Genomic DNA, 24,459 nt, shown 5'->3' on the forward strand with positions numbered 1-24,459 from the left:
TTAAATTTCTCTCTTATCTACGTATAATTAGATAATTACGTTAATTGTTAATTACTTGAGTATTTTTTTTTATAAATAAGATTTATATTAAAGAAGAATTGTTTTGATTATCAAAAATAGACTGACACCCATGCTTTAAGAAATATCTACTTTCTCTTAAGTCCTTGGGAACTAAGATGTTATGTCCCTCGTGCCTGTAGTTACACTGGCTCACTCAACCTTGATACCGTTTTTTTTTTAATGGACTTCAAAAATTGAGGACTTTCTATGTTCGGGCATATGTATGCCAGACGGTTATGTAAAAAATGTTTTTTTTTTTTGATCGATGAAGGTTTATCTTAAAAGAGCCGAGATGGCCCAGTGGTTAGAACGCGTGCATCTTAACCGATGATTTCGGGTCCAAATCCAGGCAGGCACCACTGAATTTTAATGTGCTTAATTTATGTTTATAATTCATCTCGTGCTCGGCAGTGAAGGAAGACATCGTGAGGAAACCTGCATGTGTCTAATTTCAACGAAATTCTGCCACCTCTTCTCTTCCGCCAAAACCTTCTCCTCAGAGGGAGAGGAGGCCTCAGCCCAGCAGTGGGAAATTTACAGGCTGCTAATGTAATGTAACGAAGGTTTACTGACATGGTTCCATTTAAATTTCGTGAACAATCGATGATGTCTTTCGGAGACAGGCATTGGAACTGTTCAATAAATAGCAGGAAATCAACAGCGATTGATTGTTATATTATTGCTGTATGATATTGAAGTCGGTTTTTTCGGTAAGAAAACATTTGTAAATTGTAAAGGCTGCCTGCTAATGTCTCAGTCCTGGGCGAAGACCTCTCCTCCCCTTTCGAAGTTATTTTACGCGGCTTACAGTAGAGTGAACTGGTAGAAATCGTCACGTATATCCAGGTGATCTTTCCCTCTTCATCTCTGTCTCTTCTAAGTTATACGGTTTTATTTAAACTTTAATTTTTGTTACTGTGTTAAGTAGCACGGGATATTAATGACAGTTTTTTATGATATAGTTTGGCGGACGAGATGGGCCACCCGATAGTAAGCGGTCACCACCGCCCATAGACAATGGCGAATGGGAACTAAGATGTTATGTCCCTTGTGCCTGTAGTTACACTGGCTCACTCATCCTTCAAACCGGAACACAACAATGCTGGCGGTAGCTTCACTTAGTATAGTTTGTTAAATGGCGATTCAAAAGTGCTTGTAAAAGCCTACTTGAATAAAGTATATTTTGATTTTGACTGAGTGCTGCTGTTTGGTGATAGAATATTTGATGAGTGGGTGGTAACCTACCCAGACGGGCTTGCACAAAACTTCTACCACCGAGAATAGTCATTTAACTATTCTCAAATGTTGTATGTGTGTATTGTGTGTGTTATTTATTTAATCCATAATATATATCGAACTTCGTTCTCACCCGTGACATTTTTTTTTTTAATAACTTTTCTATGTGTAGTCGAAATATTTTAAAACTTTCGATGATAACGTAATATTTGTCGAATCGTTGATTCGAATATCGATTTATTTTACATATTCGAATATATCCTTACCCCAGTCTCAAGGAACCGGTATCTTAATAGCTTCCTTGTCAGTCGAAATGTCACTCATTTAAGTGATAATATATTAAATTTTATATGTCACATACATTCTTTGTGTGTTGAATTAATTATCGTTATATATGATTGTATGTTTTTGGTTTTCGTGCTCGTAAAGATATGTCGATTTTAATTTATTTATGTAAAAAATTATAATATCAAATTTGAATTTAAAAAAAGTCGACTTCAAATACTGACGGTGTATAATATATATTTGTGAATAAGTCCCAAGTATATAAAAAAATGTTCTTTCAACTTGTCTCGAAATTTATAAGCCATCAAACGGAAAGCGTATCCTCCCATACGATGAATCTTAATCAGGTAATAAATGACGAAGTTCTGACGTTAAAAACAATCATTGAAGTCCTTTCTCTTCTGTGGAGGTAACTTAACAATAGTACTGGATTATGGACGATTACACGCCAGAGCCGAGATGGCCCAGTGGTTAGAACGCGTGCATCTTAACCGATGATTTCGGGTTCAAACCCGGGCAGGCACCACTGAATTTACATGTGCTTAATTTGTTTATAATTCATCTCGTGCTCGGCGGTGAGGGAAAACATCGTGAGGAAACCTGCATGTGTCTAATTTCAACGAAATTCCGCCACATGTGTATTCCACCAACCCGCATTGGAGCAGCGTGGTGGAATATGCTCCATACCTTCTCCTCAACGGGAGAGGAGGCCTTAGCCCAGCAGTGGGAAATTTACAGCCCGATTATGTAACACGTCAGATATTGCCTGTATGTTGTTTTAAGTATTAAACGACTGTACGTTTGTTTGAGTATAAAAAAGTAGCCTAAAGTCTTTCTTGGGGTTCAACCTTGTTTGGCAATAAATTTCAGTTCAGCGGATTAGCCTTGAAAGCCTAAAGGAAGAAGATGTAACACATCTGTCGGTTTTAATCCGGCATCACTGTGTGTGCTCTAATCCAATCACAGAGCGCGTAAAGACATATAAACGACTTTGAAGTAAAATTAAAATGGATCTACGTTATTTTAATCGAGAACTGTTTGTAGTACATCATATAGAATAAATCAATCTAAAGTTTATTTAAGATAAACTCTGTCTGCCAGTGGAATATTGTGTTATTATACGTTATGTTGTCGTTTCTAGATATAAAATATTAGTTGATCGTCACCAGAACAAATGAACACATGCCGTGAGTGCGAAAGGGCGTATGTACAAAACTTTTTTTTTTTATATACTTGTGTGTAAAACAATGGTATATGTACCAACGATGTATATTGTATACAAGTACACACAAGACAGCAGAGAGCGAGTGGAGGGTCGTGACGTCATAGGGGAGCGTCGTGACGTCACGATATACGAGCCGGTCTCAAACCCGAGGCTTGGACATTTTTTCGTCATCGAAAAACTGCTCAACTGAACGCTCACGTTTTAAGTTAAATTAAAATAGGTACATACGACCTTCTGCAGTTATAACAGCGATAAAATTTTATTCAATTATTGTCAGTGAAATCAAATGAAATGTCAAGTGATTAAAAATAAATAAATAATAATAATAATATATGAAGTATAGTGTTGAAGAATGGTGATTTAAGTGTGGTATAAGTTTTATATATAATGACGGCCGGAGTCGCGACACGGAGGAAGGGGAGGGCGAGAAAGAGTTGGGCGAGGGTCGGCCATGATGGACAGGTAACTACGACTACACACTACTCCAACCATAACATTTGACGGCAAATTGTCGCGACATCATTCATTGGTCGAGAGCTTGGTTAATCTATGTTATTCATTTCATTTGCGAGGAAATTACGTTTTGAACGTCGACGAAACCGTTATCGGAATTTTGGAGGTAAATTTAAAGTGGAAATATGTAGTTAAGTGTAATAGTGTTGTATTATAAATAGAGATGTAATAATCATAAACTCTTAGTAGTGCACAGTATAGCTGAGTTGTTAGCAAATCGCAAGAAGTACGTAAATCTAAGTACTGTTTATCTTTTTTCCTACTTCCATTGAACTTGGCTATAATTAGGCCGTGTATATCCGGTGACTAAAAATTCGAGCAATTTTGAATTTTCATAAACTGAATTTGTGTTTGTTGTGTCTGAAAGATATAGTTACGTTAGCTACAGTCGAAAGGTCGAAAAAAAACCAAAAACTAATTTGAACTTATTTAATTAAAAGAAATTACAATAAAACTCATTTCCTAACTAGCACGTCTAAACTACTCGATGTAAGTAATTAGAATGAATATGAAATAATAATTAAATTATAAAATCACATTTGCAATGTTACGCTTAGATTGGTTCTCATGATGAAGGAATCTCGGCATCGTCGGTCCTCTTGATGTGTGTGTACGTAACTTATATCTCCAATTTTCCTTTCTTACTTTCGCAGAGAACATTTTTTGGGCATATATATTACCGGAAATATAATAAATTTACCAATTACAAATTTTAAAAAGATATATGTTTGCCGTATTCTATGATCAAGTTCATACAAAGGACTGATTAAACAGTAACTTTCTCTGTTTCCGAAACTTTGGTAGCGTTGATATATTGACGCTTCAATAATGTTTTATTGTAAAGTTTACTTGAATGGAATACATTTGATACGGTATGTCGTATAGGTCGTGTAGGTTGTCTGGCGAGTGGGTCACCTGAGGGTAATCGGTCACCACTATCCATAGACATTGGTATTGCCCCCACCACTAAGTGCGTTGGATATCTCGGTCAATTACAGGCTGATAATATGTACTATACTAATTAGGACTAATTCAATGTTAGTTAGTGTTTTATGTATCTTAATTATAACACTAGGTTAGCCTATCTGGGTGAGTACCACCCGCTCTCATGTACTCCGGCATAAGAAAAATGACATAGTTCCAAATGTCGGTGGTTCATTGGCGATCAATGGAATTGTTCCTATATCTTACGACGCCAATGTATGTAAGTCGGTAGTGACCATTTACAATTATATAACCCGTTAGCCAATATGGCCAACTGTTGGAAATTAAAAAAAAATAAACTTATTGCGTCATAATTGTGTATTGTGATTAAATATGTCGTACTTAATGTATGTTATTGTGTCAGAAACGAGTGTGATTTTTATCACAATGTCGTCAATGATTTCATTCGTTCGATTCGATGTTTGCGTAATTTTTTATTATCAATCAAGATCGTAATAACAATTTACATGTATGGTATTATTTGAGGCGGACATTTAGGTTACTATGTTGTATCGGCCACACGTTCAGCGGGTGTCTAGTGAAACGATGTGTATTCCCGTTCTGATGTAATTGATTTTACGTTTGAAGACAAGGCACATCCGTCATGGCCGGATTATTCACTTGGACCCAACATTCGACTTGTTTTTTTTTAATATTCCTTGTTAATATAATTATTAACGATAAATAATTCTCATTTGGACAGGGTGATAGCATATAATTAAGAATAATAAAAGTTTTGTGGTAGCAATCGAAAAGGGGGGCGAGATGGTTAATCCAGTCATGTGCTTATCAAAGTATTCTTCATTCAAGTAGTCTCTTTACAAGGTACTCTGAATCGTCATGTTACACAACTGGTCCAGAATGGTTTGTAGAGTGAGAGGAATCGGCATGACTTTCAGCAGTTACAGCACAAATTTAGATTAGGCTGGATACAGAATGTTCATTAGGTAATATAACAACCGAGCGTATCTATCTAATACGTACGCTGACGTCAAACCATACTTGATCATCATAATCAGGGCCGAATCTATCATATGGCTTTTTGGGCTTCAGCCCAGAGCCCCGTGAATTCAAGGGGGCCCCAGCTAAGTCAAGTCAATGTAAGAAATAGACGATAATGCGAAAGGATCCATAATTTTATTAAATTAAAGAGATCGTATGGTTTGCATGCGAGGTCTGCTATCAATCAAACTCATTCAATTCATTTAATTCAAGTCTACGTTCAGATATGTCTTTGGTGGTTGTGTTAGCCCAGCGCCCCCTAAACTTACGGTCCGGCCCTGATCATAATAAAGGATTTTAAAATAAATGGCTGCTCGGTCATCAAAATCACTTTCTGATGGCTGGGAATACCTCGATTTACAACCATAGAAGATTGTTTACAGTTTATAACGGCAAAATTACGCGTATACAAACTTTAGTATTACAGCGGCAAGTTTGTGCTTAGCTCGAACTTGTTGCGTCTTGTGGTATCTAGCCTCTAAACCTGTGACTTAAACTACCTCTCTAATGATATACATAGTCTTCTAAATATGTATATCCTATATGGAAATCAATGAATAAGAACTCCTATTTTTAATCATATATGAGTATGTGTTCTATGGTTGTGATTACTACTCTTCGGGTATTTTGAAAGCGCTTCGGCATTCGTCGAATCTACTTGAAAAACACAAAAAATCTATTTTTGGATATCGAATCATCTAATATTAGTGATAATTGTCCACAGGCGTCCGACTTCACGGATATCGGTGATGATTGGCCAACGCTAGGGGCGGCAGTCGCTGGGGCGAGATGTCATTCGACACCACCGCCCCACGAGGACTCCGCACACCATAACGGAAACGCGGTAAGAACTACGTATAACCCATAATTTTTCAGAATTTTTGGCAAAATTTTTGCATTGGTGCAAATCCACCGAGATGTCTAGAGGTTCAACTGCCGCTTGCGATTTCGCTAATGAAAGGATACTTCTAGATTTTACTAGGTGACAGGTCTTTGTGCAAGCCCTGGTGGGTGTTACCACTCAATCATCAGATATTCTAACGCCAAGCTATACTTAGCATTGTTGTGTTCCGGTTTGAAGGGCGATTGAGCCAGTGTAACTACAGGCACAAGGGACATAACACCTTAGCTCCCAAGGTTGGTGGCGCATTGGTGTAATTTAATGAATGGTTATTATTTCTTACACCGTCAATGTCAATGGACGTTGGTGACCACTTACCATCAGGTGGCCCATTTTCCCGTCTGCCTACGAATTACAAAAACAAAATTCTCGAAGGAAATGTTTGTTTGTCAGCAGAAAGAAGGAGAAACGTTTGCTTTGCATGGAATTGGTTTCTGACTTAACTAGTAATATGTACGTAAATTTCCTCGTGTCGGGCATACGCCTAAAGTTTGAAGTTTATTTTGATACGAGATAAATCTGTATTTATAAAATGAAACCGAATATTTGAATTTCTTTTTTGATAGCGCTTAACTGGAACTACTTTTGAATGTTGTTGTTTGATGTGCCCAATTCTTGGGTTACTTTATTGATATATCATTATTTATAATACAACACCATTTAACTAAATTTAATGTTTTGAAAACAACTTCGTTGCCATTTAAAATGTATTTTTTTCTTAAATCCATAATGAATATCAAAGTTTATTCAAGATCTTGATGATGACGACCAATGATGTCGCCTAAATTCAAGATCATAGTTGTTATTAGAACAGAAAAGACCACTCCTCTTGTGTTTAGAATAATCTATAGAGTAACTGTCCCGTTCTTTAGGCCTCTAATCTCCTGTCAGTGGAGATACTGGGTTACGCAAAACGGGTAAAGAAAATATCTTTCATTGTTTTATATATTGTATTTTCTAATAAATACTAATGTTGCTATGGAAGGAAACAAATTATATCAATCGACTTTAAAAAAAGACAATTCGGGTCTTTTTTTTGGTAGTTACTTCAGATGTGGAAAATTTGATGGTGCAGTTTACAGAATGATCGTCAGTAAGTGAGGCAGTACTCGGGCGGCCCTGATAAAAATTAACATAGCTGTACCATACGACCTAGATAAGGGCGTTGTAGTATAAAAATAGTATTATAAATAACACTCCTATAACGTTATGCGGCGTGATAGCGCTCTATTAACGTCAGATCATAAAAATCCTGATTCTCTCAGCTTATAATTTATTCCTTAGAATTTTATAAAACAGTCATAATATTATAAATAAATCATGACTACATACATGTCTTGGAGGTTAATTACGGTAGCTCCCTTCCACTCATCACGTGTCAAGTTGTCCTGGCCGATGTCAACCACTGATCTTAGAGAAATCCAAAAAACTTGCGATTGCGATCTGATACAACCGGAACGGCTTCAGTCGCCGTAGCAACGGCTTTACGAGCTTTTCCGAATGGCACCGGAATTTACACTCGAATCTCGGACCAGACTTGTACTCGCATATCGAAGCATCGGAATGTACACATCAGACATCCAGCATCCGGGCTGTTGCTGTGGTTTTTTCAGTTTTTCATCAGCCCGTCCTGGGGTTTTAAACTGTTCACTTTGGGTTCTGCGGCCTTATGTGTAACCACAAAACCAACGAGGCAGGGCTCAGAACTCATCACATATTCTATCAGCAATACGCAGTGTATACGTAGTTTGAGTTTGAAGATTGAGCCAGTGTAACTACGGGCACAAGGGACACAGCGTCTTAGTTCCCAAGGTTGATAGTCCATTGGTGATGTAAGGAATTATTATTTTTTCATACCGCCTATGTCTAGGATTGCTTGTGACCGTTTATAAATATTAATGTCTATTTTATCTGTATTTTCCAGGACCAAGAACGGAAACCGCTCGAAGAGCAACAGGTGAAGGTCGAGAAGGTCGAACCGACTCATAATCACCAGGGAAACAACGACAGACATTTGCAACACGATAAGAACAAAGCAGCAGGTTCGTATTTTACCGTTCGTACGTCACTGGTAGCTCGGTAATGTCCCACTGCTGGGATGATGCCGCGTGTTCAGGTCAAGGTTCTGAGTTAATACAAATTTTAGTCTCGTGGATAATCTTATTACAAATTTCATTTCAATACTTTATAGTGTGTCTGACTTCAATAATTTTATTTATTAATTACAATTAATAATAAAACAATCAAGAATTTCATCATTAACTCTTTTATTAACTCAATATCCCTCCCCCCCATAACTAAAAAGTAGTTAGCCTTTAAATGTCTCATTGACTGACGGGGGGTCAGTCGCTGTTAGTCCCTGACTTCTCCATTTGAGTAGAAGGTTGAGAGGTTCTTCCAATCCGCTGCACCAATGCAGTTTGGTGTATACATATGTGACAGATTTCCATCCTTCAATTTGGGCACCCGCAATCTTCGTTTCACCCCCTCTACAACAGACAACAACCTGTTGCTGTTTGTCTATGGTTATTTCCCGTTATTTAGGCCTCTTAATCTCTTATCAGTGGAGATACAGGGTTACGCAAAACGGGTAAAGAAAAATATCTTCCAATATTATACTTAGTATTTTTATCAGATACTATTTATTGTTTACGAAGAGAACATTTTATATTTGTGACACTTAAAGGATGTGAATTATTGATATAGATCGTTGCTGAAAGTATTTCTAATGAGATCTATACTAATATTATAAAGAGGTTTCGTTTGTGTGTGCTAGTCTCGGAAACTAATGATCCGATTCTATACTAATCCTGAGTGCTGAGATGCCTCTGACTTCGCTTTCATTGTGGGGTTGGTTGTCAGGTGCTAGGCATAACGTGTGAAGCCTTCGTCCTTTCTTGGAGTTCATACGAAATTTTCATCAAAATCGGTTCAGCGGTGTAGCCGTGAAAGGGCAACAGACAGACAGTGTTACTTTCGAATTTATAATATTAGTATAGATAATTTTTTTTTTTATCAATAGTAATTGTACGCGTACAAAGCCGTTGCTGGTTGCTTGTTGTTAAATATACGGAGTAATTAGATACAAAGAGTTTAAAACGGAGCCATTGTCTTTAGGCAGTGACCACTAACCATCACATTGCCAGTGTTTGTAAAAGCGCAAGTTAATTCATTACTTGGAGTCTAAATAAAATTTATTTTCTCAATTCCAGCCGGTAAGGGTGGCAGCAAGTCGGGCAAGCACAAATGGGTGCCCTTAGATATAGACGTAAAAGCCGCGAGACCCTCGAAACATGGACCACAGCATCCGCCGAGACAAGATCACGGTATGATTACATTGTTGATGTTATGTTTCTATTGGCGCGTTTTTAAAAGTGATTAGAGTGTATTTTTGCTGACGTCGACACGATGACGTCGCTAAACTGACTTAACTGTCAAGTCGCTCGAAACAGGCAACTTGACACGTTGTCTTTTTTTAACAATGTTTATTTTGTTGCAAATTTATTTTGAGAATTTTTAAATTTGTTAGAGGTTAGAGTCGTGGTGACAGAAGAAGAAATTACATATATCGTAATAATAATTGTTATTTTATTACCAATAAGCAGATTAATATAACTACGCTGACGGAGTAGAACTTGTCACGCGTGTACGAGTATGTACAGTATATTTGTCTTTAACGTGAACACATGCAGATACTCATTAGCCCGTGCGAAGCTTGACGGGTAGTCAGTCCAAATTAAAATACACCTCACTCAAGTGAAATCTTAAGAGTTTTGTTCGGTCACAACGTAGCAGAGGATAGATCTAGTTATTACAATACCGCATGCGTCGATCTCAGAAACGGTGTCGCTGAACGGCGAGGAGTCCCGCGGGCGCGGCGCGGGGCGCGGGAGGGGCGCGGCGCGAGCGCGCGGGGCCCGCCGCGCCGGCGCGCGCGCCGCCTCGCTGCACCCGCCGCCGCACGCGCTCTACCACCACCCCGACATGCCGCAGGTAACGCTGGCACACCACCACACACCACACTCCGACAAACCATGACCTACGCCGTCTGTTTGGACCGTGTCGTGTACGGTAACGTCCCAACTCACGAAGATACCGATTAAAGTTATCCTGCCATAATACATGTCACATAGTGTTACGCCTGTTATTCTATTTAAGAGATTTTTCAAAACATTATCCTGTGTGTAATTTTTTTTTTTTTTTTGTGGAAGTAGGGTACTTTTCTTGAAAGACAACTATATAGATACTATACCTTATCTGAATACAAATATTGAGAAAATTACAGACGTTTCCGAGATGTATTAAATGGATTTATATAATAAAACGCTCGTTTAATATTATACGATAACTACATTAGCATTTATATGGGTTGGAACTGGTTTCTCTGATCACTCGTCCAACAACAGCATCAATATTAGCAAAGCACTATTTGAAATATTGAAATAGTTTGAATTTATCTATGACAATGATGACTTCCTGACCGATTTCGGTTCCAAGCAGGGGAATCACGAAAAGTGTTGTCATAAACGAATAAGGAAGATTTGATCATGTCGACGTATATAGTCTGTGCCACTATAATCTCGAAAAATCCAATTTATATTGAACGTCAAATCACACGCAATCAGTTCACGTTGCACGTTCCCCTATTATTTTAATCTCTTTTTTTTTTTTCACGCACGCACACACGTAATTTTTTTTATGCGATTTATTTTTGATTTTTAAATCGCTTATAAATTAATATTGACTTTAAATTCACACACGCGAGTCTTACACACACACATACGTCGTTACAGTGCTTGTGTTGATTTTAAATAGGTATACATACGTATTAGTACTTGAGATTTGTTATTTATTTTTAATATATTAAAAATATATTGACTTTAAATCTACACACGCACATGTCATGCACGCACATACCCAGGACACGCGCGCGCACGCACGGAATAGATAGTCCTTGAATTTTTTATTCATTGTCTAATATCATTTGAACACATGGACAGTATTCGAAGCTTACATTTTTATTTGTTTAAAATTGTGTAATTTTATTTAAATCAATACTTTGGTTTCTTTTTTAATTTAATCGTAAAAGTACATAAAGGGGAGGACTGAGGATGAAGTTATTCCTCTAAGCATTCCAACGTGGGTTCTTTGAAACATGTGGCAGGTTTCCTCACTATGTTTTGCGACCACATTTAATTCTAAACTCAAATAAAAAATCGGTCGTTCAAGTGTAATTGTGTAACCGTCGAAACACACATTTTTATGTTCTGACACACATAATTAACGTGTGGAAATATACGCAGAATGTTCTTGGAAGGAGAAAGGAACCTCGGTATTTGGGACATTTATTGCCTGTACACATATAGTGGTCGCCGGCTCGCATTTAGAGGTCAGTCCTCAGGCGTTATTCATAGAAAGTAGCCCATGTTCTTTCTCGAAGTTTAAGTTTACTTATACTTGTACACAATTTCATCAAAATATGTTCAGTGGTTTGGCCGTGAAAGAACAGACAGAGACACTAAGAGTTACTTTTGCTTCATTGAAACTAATAGTCTTCTCTTTGAATGTATGCTTCGAATATATCACTGCACACACGCACACGCACGCACTTATAAACACATATAACTTATATTCTGTTTCTTTTTTTTTTTTTTTTAATTGAAGCTTCTTTCCGAGTTCGATGAGAGTCGATTTCGAATGTCATATGCAAGTTATCGGGCTCAGTGAGAAGTTTCGATGGTCGTTTTTATTTTGCGCCAGGGCACAGCACTAGCTATGTTCGTGTCTATGGCAACTGTTATGACAACTTTTCACTGGAAGAGCTTGTCATACCTGATATCCCTTTCCCTCATCCTCTATGCATTTCACGTCATCTTTGGTATTTATGCTGTGGGCGCTGATCATAATATTGTAGTACATTCCAACGGCAGGAGTAGTGAGTAAACAAAACCTTAGATTCACGTGTACCATGACGACCATGACGACCTCCGTGGTCGAGTAGTGTGTACACCGGTTTTCATGGGTACGCCACTCCGAGGTCTCGGGTTCGATTCCCGGCCGAGTCGATGTAGAAAAAGTTCATTAGTTTTCTATGTTGTCTTGGGTCTGGGTGTTTGTGGTACCGTCGTTACTTCTGATTTTCCATAACACAAGTGCTTTAGCTACTTACATTGGGGTCAGAGTAATGTATGTGATGTCCAATATTTATTATTTATTATTTACCATGCGATTTGCTAATAGCCAGTACAAGTCACTTAACTGCTTATATCCAGTTTAATTTTACTTCCAAACTTTCGATGACAAATATGGTATTTATTGTACATCTCGATGATATCATGTCGATTCAAGGTTTCGTTTCGTCTCTCCTGCCGTCTAAATGATCTCTATGTATCAAGGTCACGTGGTCTTATCGGAGTAACACTGCGGCTCCATGTGCCGTGACGTCACTCGGCCACGTGGCGTTTGTAAAGCTAAGATAGATTATTGACAAAACGGTACAACTTGAGATTTGCAGTTTTGAAATGGAAATTTGACTTTGATTTTTTGTAATGTATTTTGTTATTAAGTTTTTAAGTGTGCCATTCCGTCTCTTGTCTGTCTTTTCATAATAATTGCAATAAATAATCGCCCATAACATGTGGGCGCAGCTTTATTGACTGGGGTCTGGTTGTGCTTTTATATTTCAATACTATATTTCGGTTACGATTTATTCACTTATGATAAAGGTGTTTCCGTTGCGAATTCTGGAATTTGAATTTTATTTCTTTATTAATACGTTTCGATTTAAATAAATGTCAATTAATTTTGAAATGATTGCATATGTTCATGGATTGTGGGTTTTTTGTTTAAATAATGTACAGTTAAAATTAAAAAGATTTATGTTAGATATAAAAGATTGTGAAAATCGTAATGAAAAATGTTTGTGCTGACTGTACTTGTAAGATTCTTATAACGACATTGTAAGCATGTTGCGTGTACGCTATCGTAACGAATGGAGTAATAGATATATGAATTATAACTGTTTTTCATTAGGATCGCAATTCATTGTTCTTTTCTTAGTACTTTAAAAAAATTGTTCGAATTAACTGTTAACCATACTTAACAATTTCTGGGTCATTATTGACGTTATGATATTCATTCACTGTGGCGTTCACGTCGACGTTAATGAATAATTTCGCTTTTAAATTTTTTAGATTTAATTGGATTAAGAACCGAGATGGCCCAGTAAGGGCCGAGATGGCCCAGTGGTTAGAACGCGTGCATCTTAACCGATGATTTCGGGTTCAAACCCAGGCAGGCACCACTGAATTTACATGTGCTTAATTTGTTTATAATTCATCTCGTGCTCGGCGGTGAAGGAAAACATCGTGAGGAAACCTGCATGTGTCTAATTTCAACGAAATTCTGCCACATGTGTATTCCACCAACCCGCATTGGAGCAGCGTGGTGGAATATGCTCCATACCTTCTCCTCAACGGGAGAGGAGGCCTTAGCCCAGCAGTGGGAAATTTACAGGCTGATTATGTTTTTATGTTATGTTTGGATTATCGGTTCCACATATCCCTCAAATACAAACGAACAATTATTATTTTTTTGTAATATTATTATGTAGTATATAATATAATGTACGGTTTATTATGCTTCTTATATAATTATCGTCTTATTAATACAATAAATGATAAATTAACTTCGTAATGATTTAATAAACTTTATACAAGTACGTACACTTTGAAGTCGTAATTTTAAATGTTAAATTAAACGTGGTAATGAGAGGAGAGGTGAATATTAACCGATGGTTCCGAGTTCAAGTCCGGACAAGCACTGTTGAATGTGTTCTTATTGGTGTCTTGAAGGGGACGACCAAAGAAGTTTTTTTTTTATGGCATTGATTAGTGGACGAGCATATGGGCCACCTGATGGTAAGTGGTAACCACCGCCCATAGACAAAGGCGCTGTAAGAAATATTAACCATTCCTTACATCACCTATGCGCCACCAACCTTGGGAACAAAGATGTTATGTCCCTTGTGTCTGTGATTACACTGGCTCACTCACCCTTCTAATCGGACCACAACAATACAGAGTACTGTTATTTGGCGGTAGAATATCTGATGAGTGGGTGGTACCTACCCAGACGGGCTTGCACAAAGCCCTACCACCAAGTAAAATACGATATGGCTGGACAGAATGTTACCTGTGAAATGACGTCTGACAGAGGAGTATGGAAGAAGAAGGCACGCTGCGCCGATTCCAAATAAAATTGGGATACGGGCAGGAGGATGATGGTGATGGTGTCTTGATATGCTGTTAATAGTTTCTATCAACCCGCAATGTAGCAACGTGTTCGAGTAAGATCCGAAATCTTTTCAAAATGGAGAGTAGATCTCAGCTGTAGGACACGCATATACATGATAGTTTAATTTTTTTTAATGTAGAAATACTATCGGTCTATAGTATATTATAAGGGTGGTGTAGGGGTAGAAGTAGCAAGTGTTTGGTACGTTTACCCGGGATGAAAAGCTATACTAGACTACAATGTATCTCCCTGCCAAATTTCATTGCGACAAATATGCGTGCATTCAAATATTTCATTTTTAATATTAGTAAGGTTCAAAAAATAAAATGTTATATAATTAGAAGATGCTGCTAGCATTCTTGCCAGCATGTCGAGATTTATACAGTGACTATTTTTAATTCACAATTTGTATATATATATTTAAGGACTTAAATGTTAATAATTCTTGTGTATATAAAAATATAATTTATTATAAGGTTCAAATGATATTCTTGTTAGGAAAAGGTGATACGTTTATTTTTAATTTAATCTGTGCATTGACGATTCGAAAATGGAATTCTTTTATGAAGTTTTTTTCGATTTTTTATAATTAATAATTAAAAAGTTTACGTGTAAATCAAATTAATGGGACGATAATTATACTAATTGGTTTAAAGTATTACTAATGTTCATAATAACTACCATTAAGGGCAGTGTATGGAAAGGTACCGTTTTGATGGTAACCATTTTATGACAGTAGTTTATTCGATATAATACATGTTAAACGATTGTGAAGGAACTTAGCTTGTGTTAGTACGGTTAGAAAAAAAAAATTCAAATAAAATGGCTACTTTCATGTACGAATAATATTACTAACTCATCCATATATTGCGGTTATCATACATACATCAACGCATACGCTCCCCCCTTCCCCCCTAGCTGCGCGTTCAGCCGGCCATACCGCAGGTGGTGCTCCGGTACGGTATCGGCGGTCTTCCCATCGCGCCGCTCGCCCAGGCGTTCTACTACGGCGCGGCCAGCGGGGCTCCGTACGGCATGGCGTTGGATCAGGCGACGCTCAAGGACCTCATCAAGAATCAAATGTGAGTTGACTTCGGGTTATATGACTTCATATACAAATTCAGTTAATCATTTGTCAAAAAGAATCCTGTATTGCTTCCAGTGTTAATATTGTGGGTAACCACTGACTGTAAGGTAGTCCGACCGCTCTTAACGCTTGCCTCTAATACAATCGATAATCGGTCCAGAGTCATGAATCCTAAGTAGAGAAGTGAACTTTGCAACGTAACCCGCCCCGCCCCGCCTGCCCGCAGCGAGTACTACTTCAGCCCCGACAACCTGGCGCGCGACTTCTTCCTGCGGCGCAAGATGTCGGCGGACGGCACGATCCCCGTGACGCTGATCGCGTCGTTCCACCGCGTGCGCGCGCTCACGGCCGACGTGCAGCTCGTGCTCGACGCCATCCGCGACTCCGAGCGCCTGCAGCTCATCAACGGGTTCAAGGTGCGGACGGCGTTCGAGCCCACCAAGTGGCCGATCCTGGACCTCACCAACCACGAGGACGACCGGGAGAGGCCGGACGACGCAGAGAAACGAGTCGACGACGAGAGGATACAGACTAAAGAGGTGCCCGAGAAGACGGACGAGGCAGAGGCGGAGGCTGCTGTCGAAGTTGCAGTGAGTTGAATTTTATTATTGAGCTATTAAATATTCACGGACGAAACGATAACACTTTACACAGTAGTAGGCCATTTGACTGGTTTTTAAAATCCATTTTATATTATTTAGCAGAAGTTAAGGAACCAAGTAAAAGTTGTGTTTTTTTTTAATACTATTACATTTGCTGAAAAATATCAAATTAAAAATTCAATATTCAAATAGCCCTGCGAAAACGCTACTTTGACAAAATGGCGCTGCAATGGGGTCGGTGACGTCACTTGCCTGTATTGTAATCTGTGGCACATATAATCCACATACAGTAGGCAAACGAGGTTAACATGCAAGTGACGTCATCATAAGCCCGACCAATCAGGAGCGTCTTGTGTCACGTGACAGACGTTTAAAAAAAATGCATTTTTATTTATGGATTTTTGAATGAATTAATTATTATTTTCAACTCTCGTCGATAAATAACCATTTTTAAACTCACAATATATACTGATTACAATAATTGACATTTTATTTTTCGCATTGTCAAATAGAATATTACGCTTTTCTGACAATTAAATGAACGCATGTACGCGTGGATTAAGTAAATGTTCTTATTATAATTGGCCCATAAACGCCCATTGACGCTGTATGATATGTATCGTTGTATCTCCTCTTCCGTTGCTTTGGGATACTCTATATTTTTCTACATCATATATTTCTTCCCTTTCCATGTAACGAAAGATCCTTAAACTCGACTCGTCCTTGAATATTTTCCTCTCAATTATCGTCGCCCGTTAAGTTTACTTCAAAAACGTTTGATTAAAATGTATTAAAATAACAAACCGAATTCACAGCAAAAACCAACGCCGGTCGAACCGGAAGACGAAAAGATTTCATCGGCCACAGAACCCGAAGAAGTGGTTGAAGCGAAGCCGGATAAATCAGAGCCGACTCCGGAAGAACCTCAGCCGGCTCCGCAGGAACCTAAACCGACTCCACAGGAACCTCAGCCGACACCAGAGAAACCATCGCTCCCAGAAGAGAAAGAAACCGACGAGCTTGGAGAAGGGAGCGAGAAGATTGATTCCAACGATGACCCCCCGCTGCAGCCCGAGATTGCAGACAAACCCGGGGAGAAACGGTTAGTAGACTTACTAAATTGATTTTAAAAAAAATCCATTTGTCAGATGACTTCTTGACTCTGAGTTTATAGTGTATCGATGGTTGCCCATTCGAATCCCGCACCAATGAATTTTCATGTGTTTTATTTTGTTTTTGTAATTCATGTCGTGTTCGGTGTTGAAGGAAAACATCGTGAGGGAAAACTGCATGTGTTTAAAGTTTTGTTCTCTTCGAAAGGGATGGAGGTCTTAAGCTTAGCAGTAGGACTTGTTTACTATATTTTTTTGGTAAAGAATAGTAGCTATGTTCCATTTTAAGGAATTACTAATATTAATTACCCCTCCAGTTCAACTTAATCCTTGGGACAGGATTTACGACATTAGTCCAAAAGGTCAGGATCGAACCTGCTACTTTTTACATCGACCGTAAACCATTGCGCCATTGACGCTTGACCATTGCGATTTCATCCGCAGTTGACTCCTCTCAGTTGAAATCCGTATTTTATAACCCCGGTATACCTTTCCGTTGTAACTAATCCCCCTTTCTCTTCCAGCCGCAAGAAGCAGATGGTGGGTATATTCCCCCTGGCCACGATGGGCGGCCCGCTCGTGGCGCCCGTGTCCAGCCTGCTGCGCGCCGTCCCGCCTCCGCCGCTGCCCAGGTACCGCCACCGCATACTCAACATTTACTCTATTCCAACCATAACAGGAGAAAAGCTAAATAAACAATATTTGACAGCAAACTGACGTGATATCATTGGTCGAGAGCTTGACTAATCTATGATATTTACTATGGTTTTGTGAAACAATTGCGTTTTGAACGTCGACGAAACTGTTATCGGAATTTTGGAAGTAAATTTAAAGTGGATATAAGTAGTTAAGTGTAATAGTGTTGTATTATAAATAGAGATACATTAATCATAAACTCTTAGTAGTGCACAATATAGCTGAGTTATTTGCGAATTATGAAATACGTAAATCTAAGGTTCGTTTATCTGTTTTCCTAATTCAATTGTAATAGGTCATACGTGTGCCGTGTAAACCATACACGGAAAATATAAATATATCGTTTTCATTTATTTGTCAACAATTTTCAAGAATGTCTATTAGATATTATAGCGATTTAATATATTACTGTTGCTTTTTTCAGAATGTTCCGAACTGGTCGAACGTCGTTGCTGGCCCACGACCATCTCAACCCGGATGTGCCCGAATTCGTGCCGCAAGCAAGACGCGCTGGTAAATACAGAGTTATAATTTGTCGTTAACTGGAGCGAATCTATTTGATATGATATAAATATCACTTTTAGTTTGCACAGTTAAGCTCTAATAAGATTATATATATAATTGTACAAACATTTTTACTGCAGTTAAACACGGAAGATAATAAATAGATGTCCTTAAGTACAAGTGGTTTTTACTTTTACGGTTTATACTTTAACAATTGATGACCTCCGTGGTCGAGTGGTGTGTACACCGGTTTTCATGGGCACGCCACTCCGAGGTCCCTGGTCCGATTCCCGGCCGAGTCGATGTAGAAAAAGTTGATTAGTTTTCTATGTTGTCTCGGGTCTGGGTGTTCGTGGTGCCGTCGTTACTTCTGATCTTCCATAACACAAGTGCTTTAGCTACTTACATTGGGATCAGAGTAATGTATGTGATGTTGATAAATATTATTAATGTTATACTTGAAAAATTGGTAATTGTTTTCCAATGTCTGTTATTTATTAATGTCGTTTTTCTCTCCAGAAGAGCCAAGTTCAGAGAAATCAAATATTCAAGACGGTCAAGCGAGCCTCGAGAAAGTCGATCCTGATGTCTGGACCGAGGTAACTATGGTTTTGTTTGAGACTACACAAGTAAAGACACAATCAGGATTTGCTCCTGCGGGACGAGCGAAGCTTGTCTAAGTTGATTTTTTATTTTATGTTAATTTATCTTAATTTTTAATGCAAACTCAGCTCGTCACAGTTATTATAGATAGTATTTGTTTTTTATTATTTGTATTGATTTGATAATGGGATTTTTTGAGTACATTTTGTTACGTTCGGTTACGTATTATTAATTTAAAAATAATTTTTCAATTCAAAATTGGAAACCCGTGTGAACTAAGATAGTAACGAAACCCGTGCATGTCGTATGAAAGGTGAAGCGGCGCACGAAGGCGGGCTCGCGCGAGCGCGCCGCCCCCGCGCCGCCCGCGCCCCCCGCGCCCGAGGACGAGCCGCGCGAGGAGCTGCACTTCCAGCTCGACGAGGAGCTCGACCTGCCGCCGCCGCGACACAACACCTTCACCGACGCCTGGTCGGTGCCTCGTCGTTAAACACTCCAACCGATGAACATATTATATAGTTGTATTTTAAAGCCATTTCTTCTCTGTGTAACCAGTACTGAATAATAGCTTGCAAATTAAGTCAAATTCATATATCGAGACCGTCAGTTTTGCGAAAATACAATTTTTCAGGAGAGGCGTTTAAAGATTTGACACTCTCCAAGCGCCGCCGTGATTCGCGCCAAAACCATAATGACACTCGCGCCATCTTAACGTATGCACGCTATGTGTAATACGACAGTAAGATTATTGCACCAAGTATACGGTTGCTTCGGGATACTTATTACGCATTTAACTCATTTTTAAAATTTTTGCAAAAGTGACGGTCCCTCGGACGGACGGATATTGTAATTTTTTATTTTGTAATTTCATACCCTTAACAAACGATTCGAATCGATCGGGCGATGCGAAATATCCGTGACCGTATCTAAAAATCGGTGAAATTGTATTCACGAAATGATATATCCGTAAAATCCCCTCAGGTCCGACGAGGAGTCCGACTTGGAGCTGTCGGATCGCGACATCGGCCGGCTGTTGATTGTAACGCAGACGGCGACCCGCCAGCCCAAACACGACGGGCACGACCGTCAGGGCGACTGGGCAACGCGCACCAAGATCACTCAGGACTTGGAGCAGGTATGACCACCGATAGCATTAACTGTACGAATATTTCAAGCAGTGATAACGTTATATACAAAAACGTAATTTACAATATATACAATAAGTTAATAAAATAAAAAAGCCTTTTTATTCCTTGCAAAATCTACAGTTATAAAGTATTTTTCTTTTTTAAGTTATATAAAAATAAATTTGATCTCATTGCTAAGGTGTTTCTTCTTGGAATTTTTTGTGTTTGCATGGACCCCTCTCAGGTGAATGCCTCCTCCAAGGCTTTCCATTTGTCTCTGTTCTTTGCTGTTAACAGCCAGTTTGTTCCTGCGATCTTTTTTATGTCATCCTCGCATCTCGTGTAAGGTGTCCCCACTCTCCGTTTGCCTGTTGGGCCCTTCCATGTAGTTACAATATATATATGCGGGTTCAAACCCAAAACACCATTGTATGTTCACGTGTTAAATTTGCGTCGTCATCATTCATCTCGTACTCGATGGTGACGAAAAACATAGAGATGAAACCTGCTTGTGATGTTTCTCATCATCACCACCAACCCGCATCGGAGCGGCGCGGTGGAATAAGTTCCACACCTTCTCAAAGGAAGAGGAGGCCGATCGTTTCCCGACGATTAAGCAGTGATATGTCCAAACGACTGAATTTATTTTAATGAAACTTTATAATAATATAGCTTATACATCAGAATACCACATAGGTTATAATTTATAAAGATATCGTGCGAATAATACCTGACAACCAACCGCGAAAACGCAAGCGGAGCCACGGGCATATACTCGTATATTAATATTTGTGTACGTTTTTCAATTGCAGGTGATCACGGATGGTCTCAGACGCTACGAAGAGGACCTATGGAATGAATTTTCATCGGTTAGTTTTGTTTCTATATAAATAATAATAAATCATGAATTCATAAAGCGAATGTCGCTATATATAAAGTTTATCCGATCATCATAAGAAGGGTGAGTGAGCCAGTGTAACTACAGGCACAAAGACTGAACTAACTACTTAGTTCCCAAGGTTGGTGACGCATTTCCGATGTAAGGTATGGTTAATTTCTTACAGATGCAAATGTCTATGGTCGTTTGAGTGATCACTAGACTATCCGTCTATTTCATAAAATATAAAAACTCCATTGTCGCTACCCTCGGTACGATAAGGTTTCTAATGATATCTTGTACATCTAAATCTGTTCAGGCATTTAAGAGTTATCATAGCATAAAACTCAAACACAAATCTTCAATCTTGAAAGCATATTACGCTGATTGCCACGTGTATATATGACCTTTTGCAGTTAAATATTATGTACTAACCGTAGCGACGTAAATGCACAGCCTATACCGATTACAGAATGAGTAGGCAAATAGACAACTTTGACCTTGAATCGATTAGATATCATTGGTCGAGATGTTGAATACTCTGGTGTGCAATGTTGATACGTGATAATTGCGTTTTGAATTTAAATGAATCTGTCATCCGATCATTAGATGTGAAATTGTAGTGGATTTATGTAGTTAAGTTGTATAGTGTTGTGTTATAAATAAAGATATATTAATGGAGAACTGTTTGTTTGGTGTACAATATTATTGAGATGTTTGCAGATATGTAACTTTTTCTTTTAAAAAAATGTTGCATCCAATTCAGCTTAAATCTTGTACTAAGAGTAAACCATTGCGCTATAGCCTTGATGTGTTGTGGTTTGTACTAAACGAGCTACCGTGTGCGCAGTCGTACAGCAGCACGCCGCAGTACCGCACCGTGTCGCTCATCTCCCGCGAGCAGTTCGAGGCGGCCGCGCCCGCCGAGCGCCACTGCAACCCCAGCGAGCCGCCGCCGCCGCCGCCCAGACCCGTCAGTACCCTAACCTCACCCCCTCCCCCACACACACATACGTACACAACCAGTTACTGTCATTTAAGTTTATTCACTCGTAATCCGAGGGGACGGTAAATCCGATCAATAGTTTAAATATAAAATACACCTTTTAAGACTAAGACGTCAAGTAAACTTAAGTAAATATATATATGTATATTATTTTACGTTACAATTTCCCTGTTATCGTTTTATCATCGCGTCTGCTGTACGGACAGGGAAGTTGTCGACTTTGAAAGCTGCGATTTACCTCGAATCAATAATTATTTGTACGTCATTACAGGCCGTGGAACAGACACAAGATGGAGGCGGTAAAATGCGACCGAGACGCACGGCGCGCTTCTACGCCGCCAACAAGGACCCGCACGCCACTGACGTCATGTGAGTCGATACACAGTTAAGCCTTATCTCTACTCTATTCAAACCGTAAGAGGAGAGAAGCCAAATAAACAACATTTGACAGCAAATTGACGCGATATCATTGGTCGAGAGCTTGGTTAATCTATGATATTCACTATGGATTTGTTCTTTCTGTGGTCACTGTTTTGACGTTTGAATGAGAAAGACACAGCATCGTTTTGTATATCAACCTCTGAACGATATACATAGCTGAAGATTTTAGTGGAGTTTAGTGTAAGCACGTTCAGATTAAAAACGGTCTGTTTTGGTTAATGATTCGAATCAGTTCATAGACTAAGGGGCTAAGTAAGTAAATATTGTAATTACTAGTGATTTACTAGGTTGAGGAAAAATGTTTTTTAATCTTCATACGACTCGAAGTTGTATTTTAGTATCGTCGAATCAAAAACGCTCCGTTGTGAAGTTTACTTGAATAAAATTGATTCGATTTGAATATTCTCAACAAAAACATATACAAGCAGCAAACACTTATTAATAGTGATCTTTGTATAAAAAGTTCAACAAATAAGTTAACCAGTCTATTCACAACACGCGCACGAACGCACGTATGTACGTGGTGTGTGTGTCTACGCCGCCAACAAGAACCCTCGTGACACTGACGTATCTAAATTCAATCAGGTCCCCATTCTTAAGAGTCTTCCCATAGACTTATACTACATAACATAACATAATCAGCCTGTAAATTTCCCACTGCTGGGCTAAGGCCTCCTCTCCCGTTGAGGAGAAGGTATGGAGCATATTCCACCACGCTGCTCCAATGCGGGTTGGCGGAATACACATGTGGCAGAATTTCGTTGAAATTAGACACATGCAGGTTTCCTCACGATGTTTTCCTTCACCGCCGAGCACGAGATGAATTATAAACAAATTAAGCACATGTAAATTCAGTGGTGCCTGCCTGGGTTTGAACCCGAAATCATCGGTTAAGATGCACGCGTTCTAACCACTGGGCCATCTCGGCTCATAGACTTATACTATATTTTTATAAATTAATAATTCAATGCTCTCCAGGGCGTTGTGATGCTTTCGATATATTAAGTAAAGGGAGGCGATGACGAAATGGTCGCATTTAACCTAAACCGTTAAAATTTCAGAAGCAGCAGGAAGCACAAGACCCGACACAGTCTGAACCCGCCGGTGGAGCACCACGTGGGCTGGATCATGGACGTCCGTGAGCACAAACGAACGCATCGCGACAGTACCGGGTAAGATATCCTCGTTTGTGTATAAAAAAAAAAAAAAATGTTATTGCTCAGTGTTGAAATTCGAACATAATCCTTATTGTAATTATAAATAAGAGGATGAGAATCTGCTGTCTGTGTATCCGCCGTGTGGAGCAGCGCGGTCGACTGAACTCCAATATATCTCTTAATCGAAGTATATTTTGTGCTACAGTTCGTCGCTGGGAACGTCCCCAACGCTGGGCTCGTCGTGCGGCTCCGTCCCGCAGTCGCTGCCCGCCTTCCACCACCCGAGCCACGGCCTGTTGCGGGAGAACCACTTCACCCAGCAGGCCTACCACAAGTACCACTCCAGGTGTCTTAAGGGTGAGTGTATTTTTATTATCCAAATTCTGTTGGGATATAAGACACTTCAACTTTACCATTTTGATATCTCATCGTCCAATGAAAAAACAACATTTTCAACATCACCAGTGTCTTTCTGTTCGTTTCGCTCGAAGATACTCTTACTAAAGTATATTCCACGAAACGAGTCCCTAAGGAAGACTGCCCCTGTGGTCTCATTGGTTAATGCGCGTGACCTTGATTGGTCCATTATATCCAATCAATGATAATTCTTTAAATTAAATCTATCAACCAATGAAATGTACGAGTTTTTTTATTCCCTAGGAGTTCGTCTTGTGAAATGATCAAATCGTTGACGCAATCATAATGTCCTAGCGCAGATAAATGAATAACTATACCCTATATATTTT

The 24,459-nt window shown here is 39.0% G+C and overlaps 1 protein-coding gene across 4 annotated transcripts in view; it reads left to right on the forward strand.

Annotated features, from left to right (window-relative positions):
* Nucleotides 1–24,459, forward strand: part of LOC113404297 (la-related protein 1) — an 89,272-nt gene that overhangs the window by 55,681 nt on the left and 9,132 nt on the right. For 2 of the 4 annotated variants that reach the window (XM_064220073.1, XM_064220074.1), the window contains exons 4-20: nt 6,030–6,149; nt 8,131–8,248; nt 9,419–9,532; nt 10,045–10,199; nt 15,420–15,583; nt 15,815–16,178; nt 17,006–17,292; nt 17,827–17,934; nt 18,423–18,511; nt 19,022–19,101; nt 19,419–19,576; nt 20,087–20,240; nt 21,045–21,101; nt 21,960–22,082; nt 22,387–22,484; nt 23,618–23,728; nt 23,919–24,070. In XM_064220073.1, coding sequence (XP_064076143.1) covers nt 6,030–6,149; nt 8,131–8,248; nt 9,419–9,532; nt 10,045–10,199; nt 15,420–15,583; nt 15,815–16,178; nt 17,006–17,292; nt 17,827–17,934; nt 18,423–18,511; nt 19,022–19,101; nt 19,419–19,576; nt 20,087–20,240; nt 21,045–21,101; nt 21,960–22,082; nt 22,387–22,484; nt 23,618–23,728; nt 23,919–24,070 — 2,452 coding nt within the window. Of the gene's footprint in view, nt 1–3,124; nt 3,269–6,029; nt 6,150–8,130; nt 8,249–9,418; nt 9,533–10,044; nt 10,200–15,419; nt 15,584–15,814; nt 16,179–17,005; nt 17,293–17,826; nt 17,935–18,422; nt 18,512–19,021; nt 19,102–19,418; nt 19,577–20,086; nt 20,241–21,044; nt 21,102–21,959; nt 22,083–22,386; nt 22,485–23,617; nt 23,729–23,918; nt 24,071–24,459 lie in introns of those variants that run through there. The other 2 variants (XM_064220076.1, XM_064220075.1) reach the window with 2 other exon arrangements.

The sequence above is a fragment of the Vanessa tameamea genome, chromosome 31 (genome assembly GCF_037043105.1).
Source record: "Vanessa tameamea isolate UH-Manoa-2023 chromosome 31, ilVanTame1 primary haplotype, whole genome shotgun sequence".
In the NCBI taxonomy this organism is placed as follows: Eukaryota; Metazoa; Arthropoda; class Insecta; order Lepidoptera; family Nymphalidae; genus Vanessa; species Vanessa tameamea.